The sequence below is a fragment of the Bos indicus genome, chromosome 8 (assembly GCF_029378745.1).
Source record: "Bos indicus isolate NIAB-ARS_2022 breed Sahiwal x Tharparkar chromosome 8, NIAB-ARS_B.indTharparkar_mat_pri_1.0, whole genome shotgun sequence".
Lineage (NCBI taxonomy): Eukaryota > Metazoa > Chordata > Mammalia > Artiodactyla > Bovidae > Bos > Bos indicus.
The window spans coordinates 91,282,825-91,298,768 of record NC_091767.1 but is presented as its reverse complement, the minus strand read 5'-3'; the positions used below and the strand labels follow the sequence as shown (position 1 = coordinate 91,298,768).

The 15,944-nt window shown below is 40.7% G+C and overlaps 1 protein-coding gene across 1 annotated transcript in view; it reads left to right on the top strand.

Annotated features, from left to right (window-relative positions):
* The window catches only part of GRIN3A (glutamate ionotropic receptor NMDA type subunit 3A), a 204,687-nt gene that overhangs the window by 154,551 nt on the left and 34,192 nt on the right, over positions 1 to 15,944 (top strand). The window contains exon 6 of the mRNA XM_019966663.2: positions 1,997 to 2,148. Within this exon, the coding sequence (XP_019822222.1) occupies positions 1,997 to 2,148 (152 nt within the window). The remainder of the gene's footprint in view (positions 1 to 1,996; positions 2,149 to 15,944) is intronic.

Genomic DNA, 15,944 nt, shown 5'->3' with positions numbered 1-15,944 from the left:
TTCTTGCCTGGAGAATCCCAGGGAAGGGGGAGGCTGGTGGGCTGCTGTCTATGGGGTTACACAGAGTCGGACATTACTGAAGTGACTTAGCAGCAGCAGCATGGCTAATTCATGTTGAGTTTTGACAGAAAATAACAAAATTCTGTAAAGCAATTATCCTTCAATGAAAAATAAATCAACTTTTTAAAAAGGGCTTGTGTATCTACAATTTTAAAAAAGAATAAAAACTAATGTCTTTGGAAATAAATTGTAAGATGGAAACATGATAGGAAGCATTTGTTTCCATGAAGTATCTTTGGATGTTTTTAACATTTAAAAAATTTTATTTTATATTATAGTTGATTTACAATGTTGTATTAATTTTAAGTATATAGCAAAGTGATTTAGTTATATGAATAAATATATCTATTATTTTTCAGATTCTTTTCCCATCTAGGTTATTACAGATTATTGAGTAGAGTTCCCTATGCTAAACAGTAGGTCCTTGCTATCTATCTATTTATATAAAGTTATGTGCATATGTTTTTTGTTTCTTGGTTTCTTTGCCTTCATTTTTAAATTATTTTACTAATTTTTATTGGAGTATCACTGCTTTACAATGTGTTAGTTTCTGCTGTACATCTCTATATTCTTGATAGCCTTTTGTATGTGCATGTGAAAAAAAGAGCTAGCTATATTTTCAGTTTGTCTTCCTCAATCATCTTGACAGCAATACATCTTTTTTCAACTCTACAATCCAACAGTTAAAGACAAAATGTAGGTAATTAGCTCTTCCACATGGCTTGTCAATGAGATTAACAGTGAAGTAACAGTTTGGAAACCAAGTAAAGCCCCAGACCAAGTGAAGATACAGAGTCAAAGCTAATTAATTAAATCTCTGACAACAAATTACACCTTCTTCAAGCTCCTCCTTCATCCTTTCCCCTGCCTCTCTTGCCTTGAATAACTGTTGTCCCAGATATTTTGTTTATCATTTTCTTGATTTTTTTCTGAATATTACTTCTATCACATACATATGAATTCCTAAAAATATACTGGTTTGTTTTTAATGTTTTTACATTTACACAATGGATTCATGCTGCAATCTTCTGAGACTGATCTTTTTACTTAGTGTTGCTGAGTCATCCATATTATTCCATATCATTCGTATGTTTCACACTATATAACATTCCATTGTATAAATATTTCACATTTATTTACCCATTCTCTTGTTAACATTTAGGTTGTTTCCAATTTTTGCTCTTATAAAAAATGCCTCTAAGAACATCCTTAACCATATCTCCTGGTCTAGTTGTGGAGGAGTTCTTTAGGAATGTACTTAAAGTTGTGTCTTAGAGCATATAAATCTTCAGCTATATAAAGTAATAGCAAACAGTTTTCCAAAGTGGGTATATCAATTTGCATTCCCACAAGCAATGAATAAGTGATCTTACTGATCTACGTTTGCTTCAACACTTGGTTTTATCAGAGTCCTTTTTTTTTGACAAGTTTTTGTTGATGTTTTAGTACTTATGCTAAACTGTACATTCACAAGGCCTCATTCTATTATTAAAAATAAAAGTAAAAGAGGGTTATGCATGACCAATGATGAGAGTATTTCATAGGCCAGGGACTGTAATTTAACTAATTTTGTGTTTTTAAGGTCCAGATGAGGGTTTCTGGGAGAAGTAGATAGGGAATCCTAGCCCTAGTAAAGACCTGAAAGATGGCTTCTGAAAAATATCTTGAAGGGAAGGGCAGAAAGCCTTGGAATACAATGTGCCCCTACTACACAGTACACAAATCATTTCTCTCCTTTCTGGACTCACCTCTTTTACTCAGAGAAGTAGCAGATCCAAGGTAATCATACCTAGGACATTTCTGAGTCTTTTGAGGGAAAGATGGTGAAAGCTTACTGTGTCCTTGTTACCAGGTCTGACAGCAATATCAGGTGTGGTGGCAACAACTCAGGAAATTCTTAAGCAAAACACTCATTTGAGATTGTATTTTCTTCTAGGGTACGGCATTGGTCTCCCTCCCAACTCTCCTTTTACCTCCAATATATCCGAGCTAATCAGTCAATACAAATCACATGGGTTTATGGACGTGCTGCATGACAAGTGGTATAAGGTGGTTCCCTGCGGCAAGAGAAGTTTTGCTGTCACTGAGGTAAGGGGGAAACTGCTGATAATGTTGATGCTTTGTATAGCTTTACCTTGAAGAATATTAGAAAATGCTGTCATATGTGTCAGTGGCCAATAATCTAGGCTATTACATCTTCTAGGATTCACCATGATATTTGCAGCTGCTGTTTAGTCGCTAAGTCGTGTACAACTCTTTGCAACTCTATGGACCATAGCCCACCAGGTTCCTGTGTCCATGGGATTTTCCAGGCAAGAGTACTAGGTGGGCTGTCATTTCCTTCTCCAGGGACCATGATATTTAGATTACTCCTAATTTCACTTGAAGAATGACTATCCAATTGGAATTTTCAGTAAAACAAGTTTGTCTTGGATTTAACTGTGATGCTACTTTGATGAGTAAATGTCTGAATTTCTATCTTTTCCCTACATATTATATCCACAAATGCAGAAGAAATGCTATTCTGCATTATAGTAATAGTATCTGAGACTGACATTAACAGTGTTTGGTTTAACTGTTAATTGCTGGTCATGATGTGGATTGCAAAATATCCTCAAGATCTAATTTCCCAGGGATCCAGTGATGGATCCTGCTTAGAGAAACAGACATAACCAGGTAATTCTTAAATAATCTTAGATATTTTTCAACTGAAAACAATCAACTCATTTATTTTATGTATAGGAAGCTAATATCCAGAGATCCTAAGTGATTTGCCCAAGGCACACAAATAACCAGAAAATACATCTTTCTATCATAACACTCTGCCTTTATGATATAATTAGAAAGAAAACTGCAAAGTGAGTCAGAGATTGGATAATTAAGATAGGAGACTAAAAGGTGTAATAAGAGCCAGACTCCAGTATTTAAAAGAGAAGGCAAATAAAACAGTACAAGGTCAGCCTGACATTTAAAAAAAATCTAAAGCTGATAATAATGACTCCCAAGAGCCTCTCTTCACTAACAACTGTCGAATTTGTATTTCAACAATGACTCTTCTTCTCAGCTCTAGAACCATGTATCTACCTTCTTGTTCGACACCTCCACTTGAATATCTTACATGCATCTCACATTTAATTTGTCAAAACAGAACCCTGATCTTCTGTCCTAAATCCACTTTTCTTCCTTAAGGTCTTGGCACATGCTGTTGCATCCTTCTTCCTAATTACTATTCCTCCCCCTACCCTCCCAACATTAACCCCGCTAGTGCCTTCTCATTATAAACTCTCAGCTGAAATCCCCCTTCTTCAGAGCCTTCCCACAATCCCTGATGCAATCTGAATCATTGTTGTTGTTCAGCCACTAAGTTGTGTCTGACTCTTTGTGACCCCATGGACTGCAGCACACTAGGCTTCTCTGTCTTTATTATCTCCTGGAGTTTGTTCAAATTCATGTCCATTGAGTCAGTGATGCTATCTATCTCATCCTCTGCTGCCCTCTTCTATCTCTGTTTATAATCTCATAGCTTATTGAGAAGACAGTCACTGAGTAAAGATTTAAAGGAAGGAAGCAGGAAACTAAGGGATTAGAAAACTAGCATGCTCTGTTTCTTACCATGTGACAAAAACTGTATTTGGGACATTAACTGATTGGTTCTAACTACAACCCTGTAAGGCAAGAATTTTTATATTTATTTGGAGATATTTTCACTTTCAGTTCAGTTCAGTTCAGTCGCTCAGTCGTGTCTGACTCTTTGCCACCCCATGAATCGCAGTACGCCAGGCCTCCCTGTCCATCACCAACTCCTGGAGTTCACTCAAACGCACGTCCATTGAGTCAGTGATGCCATCCAGCCATCTCATCCTCTGTCATCCCCTACTCCTTCTGCCCCACTCTCTCCCAGCATTTCCTACCACTTGTTGTGACCAGGGTTAATTCAAGCCAAAATCTCCAAGTAATCAAAGCTGACAGCAAAACATTAGATAAGATGAAGGGAGCCCCCCCATCATGTCCCCAAAGCCAGCAATATGGAATGATTTGCACCTCTCTGATCACAAGCACATCTCTAGGTTGTGCCATTTCAGAGGACCATGAGACCAAGACATCAACTGGATGGTCAGTCTGGCTCCCAGGACAAGCCTCTCAGGGTACAGGGCTCTTCAGACTCAGAACCTAACTCCATCTGGACACATAGAGGGAAACATACATAGACTCATAAGCACTAACATAAATCTAATTCCAGTGTGAAATATCTAACACAAAACATAATAGATTTGAAGCCATACACTTTAGGACTTGCATACTGGCTCTACCAATTAATCACTGACTGACTGAACTATTCCTAGGTCTGAGTTTCTTCATTCATGAATGGATATGAAAGTGAAGGGAAAGTGAAGTCCCTATGTCATGTCTGACTCTTGCGATCCCGTGAGCTGTAACCTACCAGGTTCCTCTGTCCATGGGATTTTCCAGGCAAGAATACTGCAGTGGGTAGCCATTTCCTTCTCCAGGAGATCTTCCTGACTCAGGGATTGAACATGGGTCCCCTGCATTGTAGGCAAACACTTTACCATCTGAGCCACCAGGGAAGTTGATAAAACATAACTTGTCATTTTGTTCTGAGAATAACAGAACATTTATGGAAAGACCTAGGAAAAAAACTTAGCGTAGTAAATAGAAGTATTAATACTTCCTCTCCTTCCATCAGGAGAATTTCCTGGGGTTCATAGATATCTTTAGATATCTTCCTACAGCTCTTTCTAGAAGTGGGAAAACCTTCCCAGAAACTCTCCAGTAGATTTCTTCACATTCATTGGCCAAAAATTGTGTCATCTGTCCATCTTTAAGCCAATCAATGGTGAGGAGAATGAGATTACCATGATAGATTAGCCAGCCATGACTCATCCCCTAAGACTAGTAAGGGGGCAGCTTCCCTGGCAATACATAGTCCCATAGAGAAGACCTAAATGAAAGCAGGGTTCCCTTAGGAGGAATGATTCAGGAGAATGGATGCTAAGTAGACAACCAACCACCTGTTTTATACCTTCTCCCATCCTACCTGCTTCTAGCCATCAGTACAATGAGGTATTTGGATATAATCATCTGCAAGCACCCTCCCAGCTTTGATATAGTGATCATGGTCTTTCTTTATGTCATCCTGAGATGAGAATGCTTAATATATTTACCATAAAGCATAATGGTTGAAAGCATGGGCTTTGGAGACAGTTCTAGGTTTGAACACTACCATCTAAGTGATATGAAACATGTTACTTGTCCATTCCTAGCCTCAGCTTTTGCAAATTGGGGTGAAAATGTCTATTTCATAGGATTGTCGTGAAAATTAAGGCAGACAATGCATGTAAAATAGTGAGCCTATACCCAAATATGATAACCACAAAGTAACTTACATCCTTAAGGATGATGAGATTTCATCATAACCATTCCAGGGCTATATGGATTTATCAGAAATTTCAAACAAAACCAAATTAAATATGGACAAAAAAGAAGACAGGTTTTGAAAAACAAAAAATCAGAAAAGCCATGAACTGTTCAGAGGATGCATGCAAAATATACCACATCATTTTTCAACCATGGTTTTTTAATGGAACAAATTCAGGGGAGAGGCATTTGGGAAACTCTGGATGTAGTGAGCTGGAAGCAACTGGATACGAGGCTGATGTCAGGATCAAGTTATGGTTATTAAGACAACCCTGGGCTGGCTTTCCAGGTCAGCTGAATTTGAAGGGGATGAGGGGTAGGAATGAGAATGGAAGAGAAGTGTACCCTTAATTGGAACTTCAGAGACAGAAATAAAGGAAGATTCTGATAACATCCATGTGGGTGTAGAGTTAGGGGGGCCACCTCCAGCCTCGGGGAATGTTAAGGACACACAGGGAGCACTTCTTTCTCCAGACGGTGGTCTGAAGTAAGGCCTATTCTGGTCTGTTCAGTAACAAGCTGCTTTGCAGGGATGCTCACCTGTGTGCATTTAAACAGCAGAGCATATCCTTGGGCACTGATGACCATGTTTGTCTTGAAGAACCTAGGACAGAATTTCAGGATGTCACCCTCACAGAACCTAAAGGTACAATGTAATTCAATGACATCCATATTCAGCTTATTGGCTGAGCTTGGTCTCCTCTTTGAAGGCCCTCTGCCTGCTGTATTTTCTTTCACTCAATCCTTGGGTCTCCACCTGCTGTTTTGAGGTGGGGAGAGGGTTAGCTTTCTCTCGAAAAGGTCAGAAGAAGGAAGCATGCTTGTTAGCACTTTCCTTGCCATCTCTTTTTCCTCAAACCTCGTACAGTCTGGGCTATTAGTGTGAAGAAAGTAGGACTGGATTTGAAATCAGACAGACCATATTTGAAGCCTGCCTGTACCATCTACCTGCCTTGGAAAAATCATGAACCCACCCAAGTCTCAGCTTCTTCATCTCTTCAGTAACTTTTTGTAAGGAGTTAATAAAGTAGTAGTTTAATGCAGTGGTTCCCAACCTTTTTCGCACCAGGGACCTATTTCATGGAGACAATTTTCCCATGGACCCAGGTAGGGGGATGGTTTGGGGATGATTCAAGAGCATTACATTTATTGTGCACTTTATTCCTATTATTATTACATCAGCTCCACCTCAGATCATCAGGCACTAAATCCTGGAGGTTGGGGACTCCTGGTTTAATGAACACATCCCTCTTCCTTCACTCCCCCAGGGGGAGGGGTGCAGAGCACAGCACAGCAGAAGCAGGAATGTTCTGGAGGGTACCTCTCCCAACAGGTGCTCTTAAGAAGGACATTCCTCTGACCTCCCATTTTCCAGGTACAGTCCTAGTCCGTGTCTGTTACCACAAAGTCATTAAACAATTTCACTCTGAAAAAAAATCCTCATTTGGCAAATGAATGATAGCAATATACGGTCACCTAGCATGCTTTCTTCCACCTATTTCTCACAGTTGGACATTAATACATGATCCCCTGTGAGAACCTTGGTCTATTCACCCTTCATCTCTTGGCAACCCTAGAGCTGTCTAGCGGCAATCTCTCTGAAGAATAAACTGTTTTTTTTTTTAATTCTAGGGCTTTATCTGCTCCCCAGAGTCACCTAGAAAATTGCAGGTCCAATTCTGCAGATCAGACTCCAGCAATTTTCAGAGAAGAATTTTAAATTGACCTCAGATGTTTCTTCATGATCCTCCTAGCACAGCTGTGCCTCTGCTCACAGTAGACTCACTGTCAACCAATTCCACAGGAAAAAAGTATGGCAGACTTTAAGTTTCATTCATTTTACTCTGACTCAGCCCCCCACAAATATAATTTTTTTGAGTCACTGAATTTAAGGGTTCCAGGTTTTATGAAATCTGTTATTTACAAACGAGGAAAAGGAAGGTAGCAGGTCACAGCTTATCGAACTCCCAAAACTTTTCAAGGAATTATTAAGATTTATGATGATACCTCCTTTTATAAGTCTCCTTTAAATATTGGGTTGAATAATGTGCCTTTTACCAACTGGGAATAGTTAAGAAGAAAGAGGAAACAGTTTGGGCAGAGAATGGATAGCACACTCAAACAGCCTGAGGAGAATTTTCAAGAAACTCTTTACAGAGGTGTGATCTAAGGAAACAACAGGAATACTGCAATATCTCAGGGCAGGTAAAGTGAAGGAGACATTACCTAAGCTAAGGAAGCACACCTTAGCTCAAAGGGAAACATGGAGAGAGCCACTCCTAGAATTCAGGGAGGCACAGGAAAAGGCATTCAAATAGGAACTGGAGCCTTTGGTCAGGGATGTAAACATGCCACAGTGACCTGGTTGAGAGAGGGCAAGGAAGTAAATACCTGACCTTAGTCTCCTTCTGTCCTGGCATCTTCCACTGCTGCCTTTGTTGTTCAGTCACCCAGTTATGTCTGACCCTTTGCAACCCCATGGACTGTAGCACGTTAGGTTTCTCTGTCCTTCATCATCTCCAGGAGTTTGCTCAAACTCATGTCCATTGAGTCAGTGATGCCATCAAACTATCTCATCCTCTGTCGTCCCGTTCTCCTCCTGTGTTCAGTCTTTCCCAGCAACGGGGTCTTTTCCAATGAGTCAGTTCTTCGCATCAGGTGGCCAAAGTATTTGTGTTTCAGCTTCAGCATCAGTCCTTCCAATGAATATTCAGGACTGATTTCCTTTAGGATGGACTGGTTTGATCTCCTTGCAGTCCAAGGGACTTTCAAGAGTCTTCTCCAACAGCACAGTTCAAAAGCACAAGTTCTTCAGTGCTCAATCTTCTTTACATCCGTACATGGCTACTGGACAAACCATAGCTTTGACTATATGGACCTTTGTCAGAAAAGTAATGTCTCTGCTTTTAATATCTGTCTATGTCTGTCATAGCTTTTCTTCCAAAGAGTAAGCATCTTTTAATTTCATGCCTATAGTCACCATCCACACTGATTTTGGAGCTCAAGGAAAAAAGTCTATCACTGTTTCCATTGTTTCCCTATCTATTTGCCGTGAAGTGATGGGACTGGATGCAATGATCTTCATTTTCTGAGTGTTGAGTTTTAAGCCAGCTTTTTAACTCTCCTCTTTCACCTTCATCAAGAGGATCTTTACTTCCTCTTTGATTTCTGCCATAAGGTTGGTGTCATCTGCATAGCTGAGGTTATTGATATTTCTCCTGACAATCTTGATTCCATCTTGTGATTCTTCCAGCCCAGCATTTCACAGGATATACTCAGCATATAATGTCAGTAAGCAGGATAAAAATATATAACCTTGACATACTCCTTTCCCAATTTGGAACCAGTCTGTTGTTCCACGTCTGGTTCTAACTGTTGCTTTTTGACCTGCATACAGGTTTCTCAGAAGGCAGGTAAGACGGTCTGGTATTCTCATCTCTTTAAGAATTTTCCACAGTTTGTTGTGATCTACACAGTCAAAGTCTTTAGCATAGTCAATGAAGCAGAAGTAGATGTTTTTCTGGAATTCTCTTGCTTTTTTGATGATCTAGAAGATGTTGGCAATTTGACCTTTGGTTCCTCTGCCTTTTCTAAAACCAGCTTGTACATCTGGAAGTTCTTGGATCATGTAGTGTTGAAGCCTCGTTTGAAGGATTTTGAGCATGACCTTATTAGTGAAATGAGTGCAACTGTGCAGTAGTTTGAACATTCTTTGGCATTGCCTTTCATTGGGATTGGAATGAAAACTGATCTTTTCCAGTCCTGTGGCCACTGCTGAGTTTTCCAAATTTGCTGGCATATTGAGTGCAGCACTTTCACAGCATCATCTTTTAGGATTTGAAATAGTTCAGTTAGAATTCCATCACCTCCACTAGGTTTGTTTGTAGTGATGCTTACTAAGGTCTACTTGACTTCACACTCCAGACTTCCAGGATGTCTAGCTCTAGGTTAGTGATCACACCATCATGGCTCCAGGTCACTAAGATCTTTTTTGTATAGTTCTTCTGTGTATTCTTGCCACCTCTTCTTAATATATCTTCTGCTTCTGTTAGGTCCATACCATTTCTGTCCTTTATTGTGCCCATCTTTGCATGAAATGTTCCCCTGGTATCTCTGATTTTCTTGAAGAGATCTCTAGTCTTTCCCATTCTATTGTTTTCAACTAAATTTTTGTATTGTTCACTTAGGAAGGCTTTCTTATCTCTCCTTTTTATTCTTTGGAATTCTGCATTCAGATGTGTATATTTTTCCTTTTTTTCTTTGCCTTTCACTTCAGGAGAGGGTATTAAAATAGGAGCTGGACGCTTTGGTTAGGGGCATAGACATGCCACAGTGACCTGGCTGAGAGAGGGCCAGGAAGTAAATACCTGACCTTAGTCTCCTCTCTGCTCCCCCCACCCCAGCCTCTTCTACCACTGCCTCAAGCCAAGGAAACCAGTCACTGTAGTCCATAAGCCTCCCTATGGCACAAATTGGGATGGGGAGAGGTGGAGAGTGGGTCTGGGACGTAAAAACTGTCTAGAACAGCCCCTCATGGCAAGTGAAGGTAGGGAAGAGGCCAGCTAAAAAAAAGCACCTGCAGCCTGACCACCTAGAATGTGCAGCTTTTGCACCTGCAGACCAAGGTCTAGCCTGCAGGGAGGGAGATTGTTCCTTGCACGGATTACAGAGGAGGAGGGAGGACAACCGGGACTGGAATGACCTTGGTCTTAGGAAGCAGACCACCCTTGCTCTATCATTACTCTGAGAAGACAATTTCACATCCTTGGGGAAGTTACTGAATCTCTGTGAGCCTCAGCTGAAGCCATAGCTTGCTGGGTTTTTACAAGGTTTTCTGCCTCTGATTCCATGGGTCTCCTTGTGTTGCTGTTGGATGTTTAGGAAACAAATAACATACTAAGCACGAGGTGGAACATTGCAGTGAAGGGAGCTCTACTTCAGAAATCCAGAAATCTCAATTATGGAAAGTAGGAAAAAGGAAAAATAAATTTTGAGACAGTCTAAAAGTAAATTACACTTTTCAGTGGTTTTTTAAAAAATTAATATTAAAGAAAGTGCACATTAGGAAACTTTGCCCCATCCCATCCATGATCTCACCTTCAATTTGACCCTCACCCCATCCCTGAATTTACTCAATCCTTGACCTCACCCCATTCCTGCCCCCTCACTCCAACCAAACCTTTAATTCATTCTTTATCTTACCCATCCTTGGCAAGCCCCAATCCTGAACCTTATCCAGTAAGGATGAGTGGGGTGGAGTGAGGATGTTTGTGAAGCTCATTATTAGGTGATATTTTAAGCTGAAGTGTAAATGGTTTAAGAGCACTGTACAGGTGCAAATATAAAAACAACCTCTGTGTCAAAATATCCCCATGTAAAATGTACATAAAGACATCATGAACACAAATTGCTTAACCTCTCTGAGTTTCCTCCTCTACTAGCTGGAGAGAAGATCTGATGATTTGGCTTGGTGTAAGGAACAGAGATAATGTTCACAAAACTGTCTGACATGTGGTATGTACTAAATGGATGGTAGTTATCATATCATATGGTAGTCAGGATGGTAGTTGTCCTTACTCTCTCATGAACCAACTGAGTGACTTTCAGCACATCACTTAATTTCTCTGAAGTCTTTTTATTGCCCTTAAGACTGAGCCATGCAGCATGTCCTGCTTTGAGAATGCTGTGGTTCTCAGGCAGGCACATTTAGAGGAATCCTGACCTAACTAGCTGAAGATCTGGCTCCTGGGACCCTAAGGAGGACAATGAACTGATGGGCTCTCCATCCCTGACCACCAAAACGAGCATCTAGTGTGAAACCTAGTAATATTTGTTCACTGAGAAAGTGGAGCTTTCTCATAGCAGACTCATTCTTCCCTCTTAATTTTTTGTGGGGATGAGGAATGGGTTAGTCATCTATACGTTGAAAGCCAAACAGATCACACAAGTCACATCAAGGAGCTTCAGTGCCTGTCAATTTTCTTTGCAGTTTATCTTTAAAGACCCAAACGGAATAGTACAGGAGTGGGGGAGCGGTGAGTTTTAACTCAGCCTCTTTTGCTGTTAACAACTAGGTCACATCGCAACAGCCTCCTGCACCTCTCTCATCCCTGCCCCTTCCTTTTTCAATTTAAAATGTCACTGTCTGCTTTTCAACCTGATGAAAGTTATGGTGAGGCAGGGAGAGTTAATGACTGTAGATTGCTTTAAATTGAAAACCTGTGTAAGTCAAGAACCACTTTGACAGCTGAGTGCTTCCCTTGAAATAGCCTAAGTAATTACGCTTAATATTTAAGCCAAGCATAAGGTCAGATGGAACCTATCCAGGTAGCGCTTTCTGAAAACCAAAAGAAACACAAAGCTGTACGTGTGTCCTTTTATAATATGGTGGAATTGTACATGAAGAAAGAGAGGCCAGCCTCAGAAAGGCCTCACCTTCTCTTACCAGAACAAATTCACCTAGCTGAACAAATGTTTCTTCCTCCGTGCCTGAGTACAGACTATGCATATAGAAGAAAAAAATACTTGATAAATAATAAGTACATGCTTATTTTTTGGACTCATCTCCAAAAAAGCAGAAGCATCTTATAATTCCAACATAAATGTCATTTCATATAATATTTACATGTTATAGAACTGAAGACTTTGGGGGGAAAACTTGAGAAATATAAGATTCTGGAATTTTCTGTTTTGCAGTGTGCCTTATTAACCAGCACCTACAAGTTTATGTTATTCCTTTTATCCAACTCAGCTTCTAGATTTCAATGAGAAAACATGAAGATGGCTTACACAAACCATTAGCCTCAACTTAAAACAGATATTTAAAGAAACAACAATAACTGTTTTCTTTAAAAAGCATTCCAAGTCGGGTTGCTGGGTGCGCAGGCTGGAGATCTACAATTCTCTAGTCTTGTTTCTCTAGCTTGTTTTCACAAAGCTACAGCTGCTTCTCTATGACTCGCTGGTTAATATAAATGACACAAGCTTGAATTCTGATACAGTAAGAACATTCCAGCAAGTTCCCACCCCCCACCCGACCCTTGCTAATGAGCAAGTAACCAGATAACACGGCATAAGAGTCTCCTCTTTGATATACCAGAGCTGCTTGGGCGTCAGTTGTATGACCACCTACTGTTAATAGTCCTTGTTTTCCCTCTGGTTGAATTCAACAAGCTCATGAATATTTATAAATGTTATTCACTATGTGACTAAAAGGTGTGAACAGTGCTCAAGCTGATTAGGACTATTGTGAGAGACAGTCTTCCTTCCACTGTTTTAGATTTCCATACACTTAAATCTGTGGGGGAATCACATGAAACAGGACTCCTCCCTAATTATTCCAAGTGCTAAATAGTTACCTCCAGGTTCTGAAGTTTCCTGCTTCTGGGGAGAAAAAAAAAGAAAAAAACATGAAAATGTGTGAAGATTGCCATCTAGTGGTTATAGTGTGAAGTTTTACAAAATATCAGAAAACCATGCGTTTTATTTCTCAGACAGTATTAACCAAGTCTAGTAATGTGAACGGAGAAGGCAATGGCATCCTACTCCAGTATTCTTGCCTGGAGAATCCCAGGGACGGTGGAGCCTGGTGGGCTGCTGTCTATGGGGTCGCACAGAGTCGGACACGACTGAAGTGACTTAGCAGCAGCAGCAGCAGTAATGTGAAAACTTGCCCCAACGTTTCCTCTGAAAACACTTCCTCCCATAGCTGTGGGAGTTGGATGAGAAGCCAGCACTGTCAGGGGTGCAGGGCAAGGAGCCCTGGAGCCCTTACAGGGTCCCCATCTCATTACACAGTAAAGGTAGCTTCCTGCAACATCCAAGCACAGGGCAGGTCAGCCAGGGAAGCCAGTGCAGTCACATTTGGAGTTTCATCTTTGCCTGCCCCCTCTGTCTTTCTATCCAGTAAGACTTCAAGCCTAATTTTATGAGTTGCATTGTGCCCCGCCATCCCCTAGCAAAGATAGGTTGAAGTCCTCCCCCTGATACCTCAGGAGAGGGCCTGGTTTGGAAATATGGTCATTGAAGAGGAGATTAAATAGTCATATTGTAGTAGAGAGGGTCTTTAATCCAACATGACTGCCGTCCCTGTATGGAGACAACTAGCTTGCAGAGACTGAGACATGGGAGAACACCACGTGACCATGAAGGCAGACGGTGGATTTATGGCGGCTTGAGGCCAGAGAACACCAGAGTTGGCCAGCAAACTATCAGAAGCTAGGAATAAACAAGGAAGGATCTTACAGGTTTGATGGAATGTGGTCCTGCTGACATCCTGATTTCAAATGTCTGGTTTTCAGAACTGGGAGACAATACATTTCTGTTGAAAGCACAACCCAGTTTGTGGCACTTGTCATGGAAGCCCAGCAAATGAACACACTTCACCTTTCTCCTCTTGTGCCTCTTTCATCCTTGCTCAGCTCTCATACTCCAGACAAACAGGCATAGTTGTCATTGTTTGCTGGCTGCTCTCCCAAGTGTCAGGCTCTCCCCTTGTTCAGCTCACCCTTCACAATGCCAGGTTGATCTTTTAAGACTATGATTCTGATTAGGTCACTCACCTGGCTTCCCTGTCATATAAAAACTGAATGTCTTCAGCCAAACATTCCAAACTCCTCTTGATCTGGTTCCTTCCAGCTCACTTTCCGTTATTTAGCTCAAGTATTTCAGCCACATTAAACTAGTCACTGGTATCTGTCACTGCTCCCTTTCCCACTACTGTGATCATGGATTTTGCTCCCCTTGTCTTCATCAGAATCAAACAGTACTTCTTGGGGCGGGGCGGGGAATCTTCATTCATTTCCAGCAAGAATTCTAGGAAGGTCTCAACAATTTCTCAGTTCTCTGAATTCTTACAGCTCTTTGCCCTTACCTCTCAGATGATATCTTTCTTTTTCCATCTTGTGCTGTAAGTAATCACCGTCTTTAATGCTTCAATTCACTCAGTAATCAGTAGATTTTTCTGAGTAGGGACCATCTCTACATGCCCCCAATGTTGTATATGTCAAAACATAACTGGATAAATGATGCCCTGTAAAGGAATGATTGAATAAATGTTGCCCTTTCTTTAACGTCTAGGGCATGGTCAGACCATCTGTTCACTTCATCTAATATCATGCTCTCCCTTGACCTCCCTGTTCTGGCCACAGTGGCCTTTAAGTTTGTCTTACCTGGCTCCTCTGCCCCAGTCTGCACCCAGAGGTCTTTCTTCCTGGAACACATATCCCTGCTCAAATATCCAGTTAACTTCTCCCTGAGATTTCAGCTCAACCATCACTTCTACAACAGGGGTTTTGTTCATCTTTCTGACTAAATCAAGTTCCTATTGTGTGACCTCTCATCTGTGATGCTCACCACGGGTTCACCCATACATTTATGGGCATGATAATTTGGTTAATAGGCATCTTCCCTATGAATAGTAATCTCCATAAGGACAGAGACAGGTGGGAAAGTATTTGCCTTAGGTCACTACTGTATGCCTTTCATATTTCAGAAGCTCAATAAATATTTGTGTAGAAAACAAAGGAGTAGTTGAGTGTATCTGCATGAGTATATATGCAAATAGTCTATTAGAATTAGAATTTTCTAAGCTAGTATCCAGTAGGCAATAATTATAATATCTATCATATTTGTATCTACTATATGCTAGGCACAGAGTCTAATACTTTATGCATTCTATCTCATTTAATCCCGAAAATGATGCTATAAGTTAGCAATTGTATCCTTGTTTTACAGATGAGCAAACAGTGGTTCAGACAAGTAACTCAACCCAAGATTACACAGTTGTTAAATAGCAAAATTATGATTAAAAAGCCATATATTCCAAAGTTCATTTTAAATACCATCCCAGAACTACAGAAGAAAATCAACATAGTACTCTTGATCCTTTTGACTATACATGATGAACATAAAAGACTGAGCAAATAGTGTTACATCCTTAAAGCCAAAACACTCAAGAGTAGATTTCTCAGGGGATTGTTTCTTGTTCACAGAAAACCTCCATCTCCTGGCACATAGTAGGTGCTCAACATATAATGTGTTAAATGGATTTTTTTATTTTTGAAGTAGAGTTGGTAGCTCAGCTGGTAAAGAATCTGTCTGCAATGCAGGAGACTGAGTTCGATTCCTGGGTTGGGAAGATCTCCTGGAGAAGGGATAGGCTACCCACTCCAGTATTCTTGGGCTTCCCTGGTGGCTCAGATGGTAAAGAATCCACCTTCAATGTGGGAGACCTGGATTTGATCCCAAGTTGGGAAGATCCCCTGGAGAAGGGCATGGCAACCCACTCCAGTATTCTTTCCTGGAGAATCCCTGTGGGTGGAGTAGCCTGGTGGGCTGCAGTCCACGGGGTCGCAAAGAGTCAGACACAACTGAACGACTAAGCAAATACAGAGTTGACTTATGATATTAGTTTCAGGTTTACAACATAGGGATTCACTATTTTTATA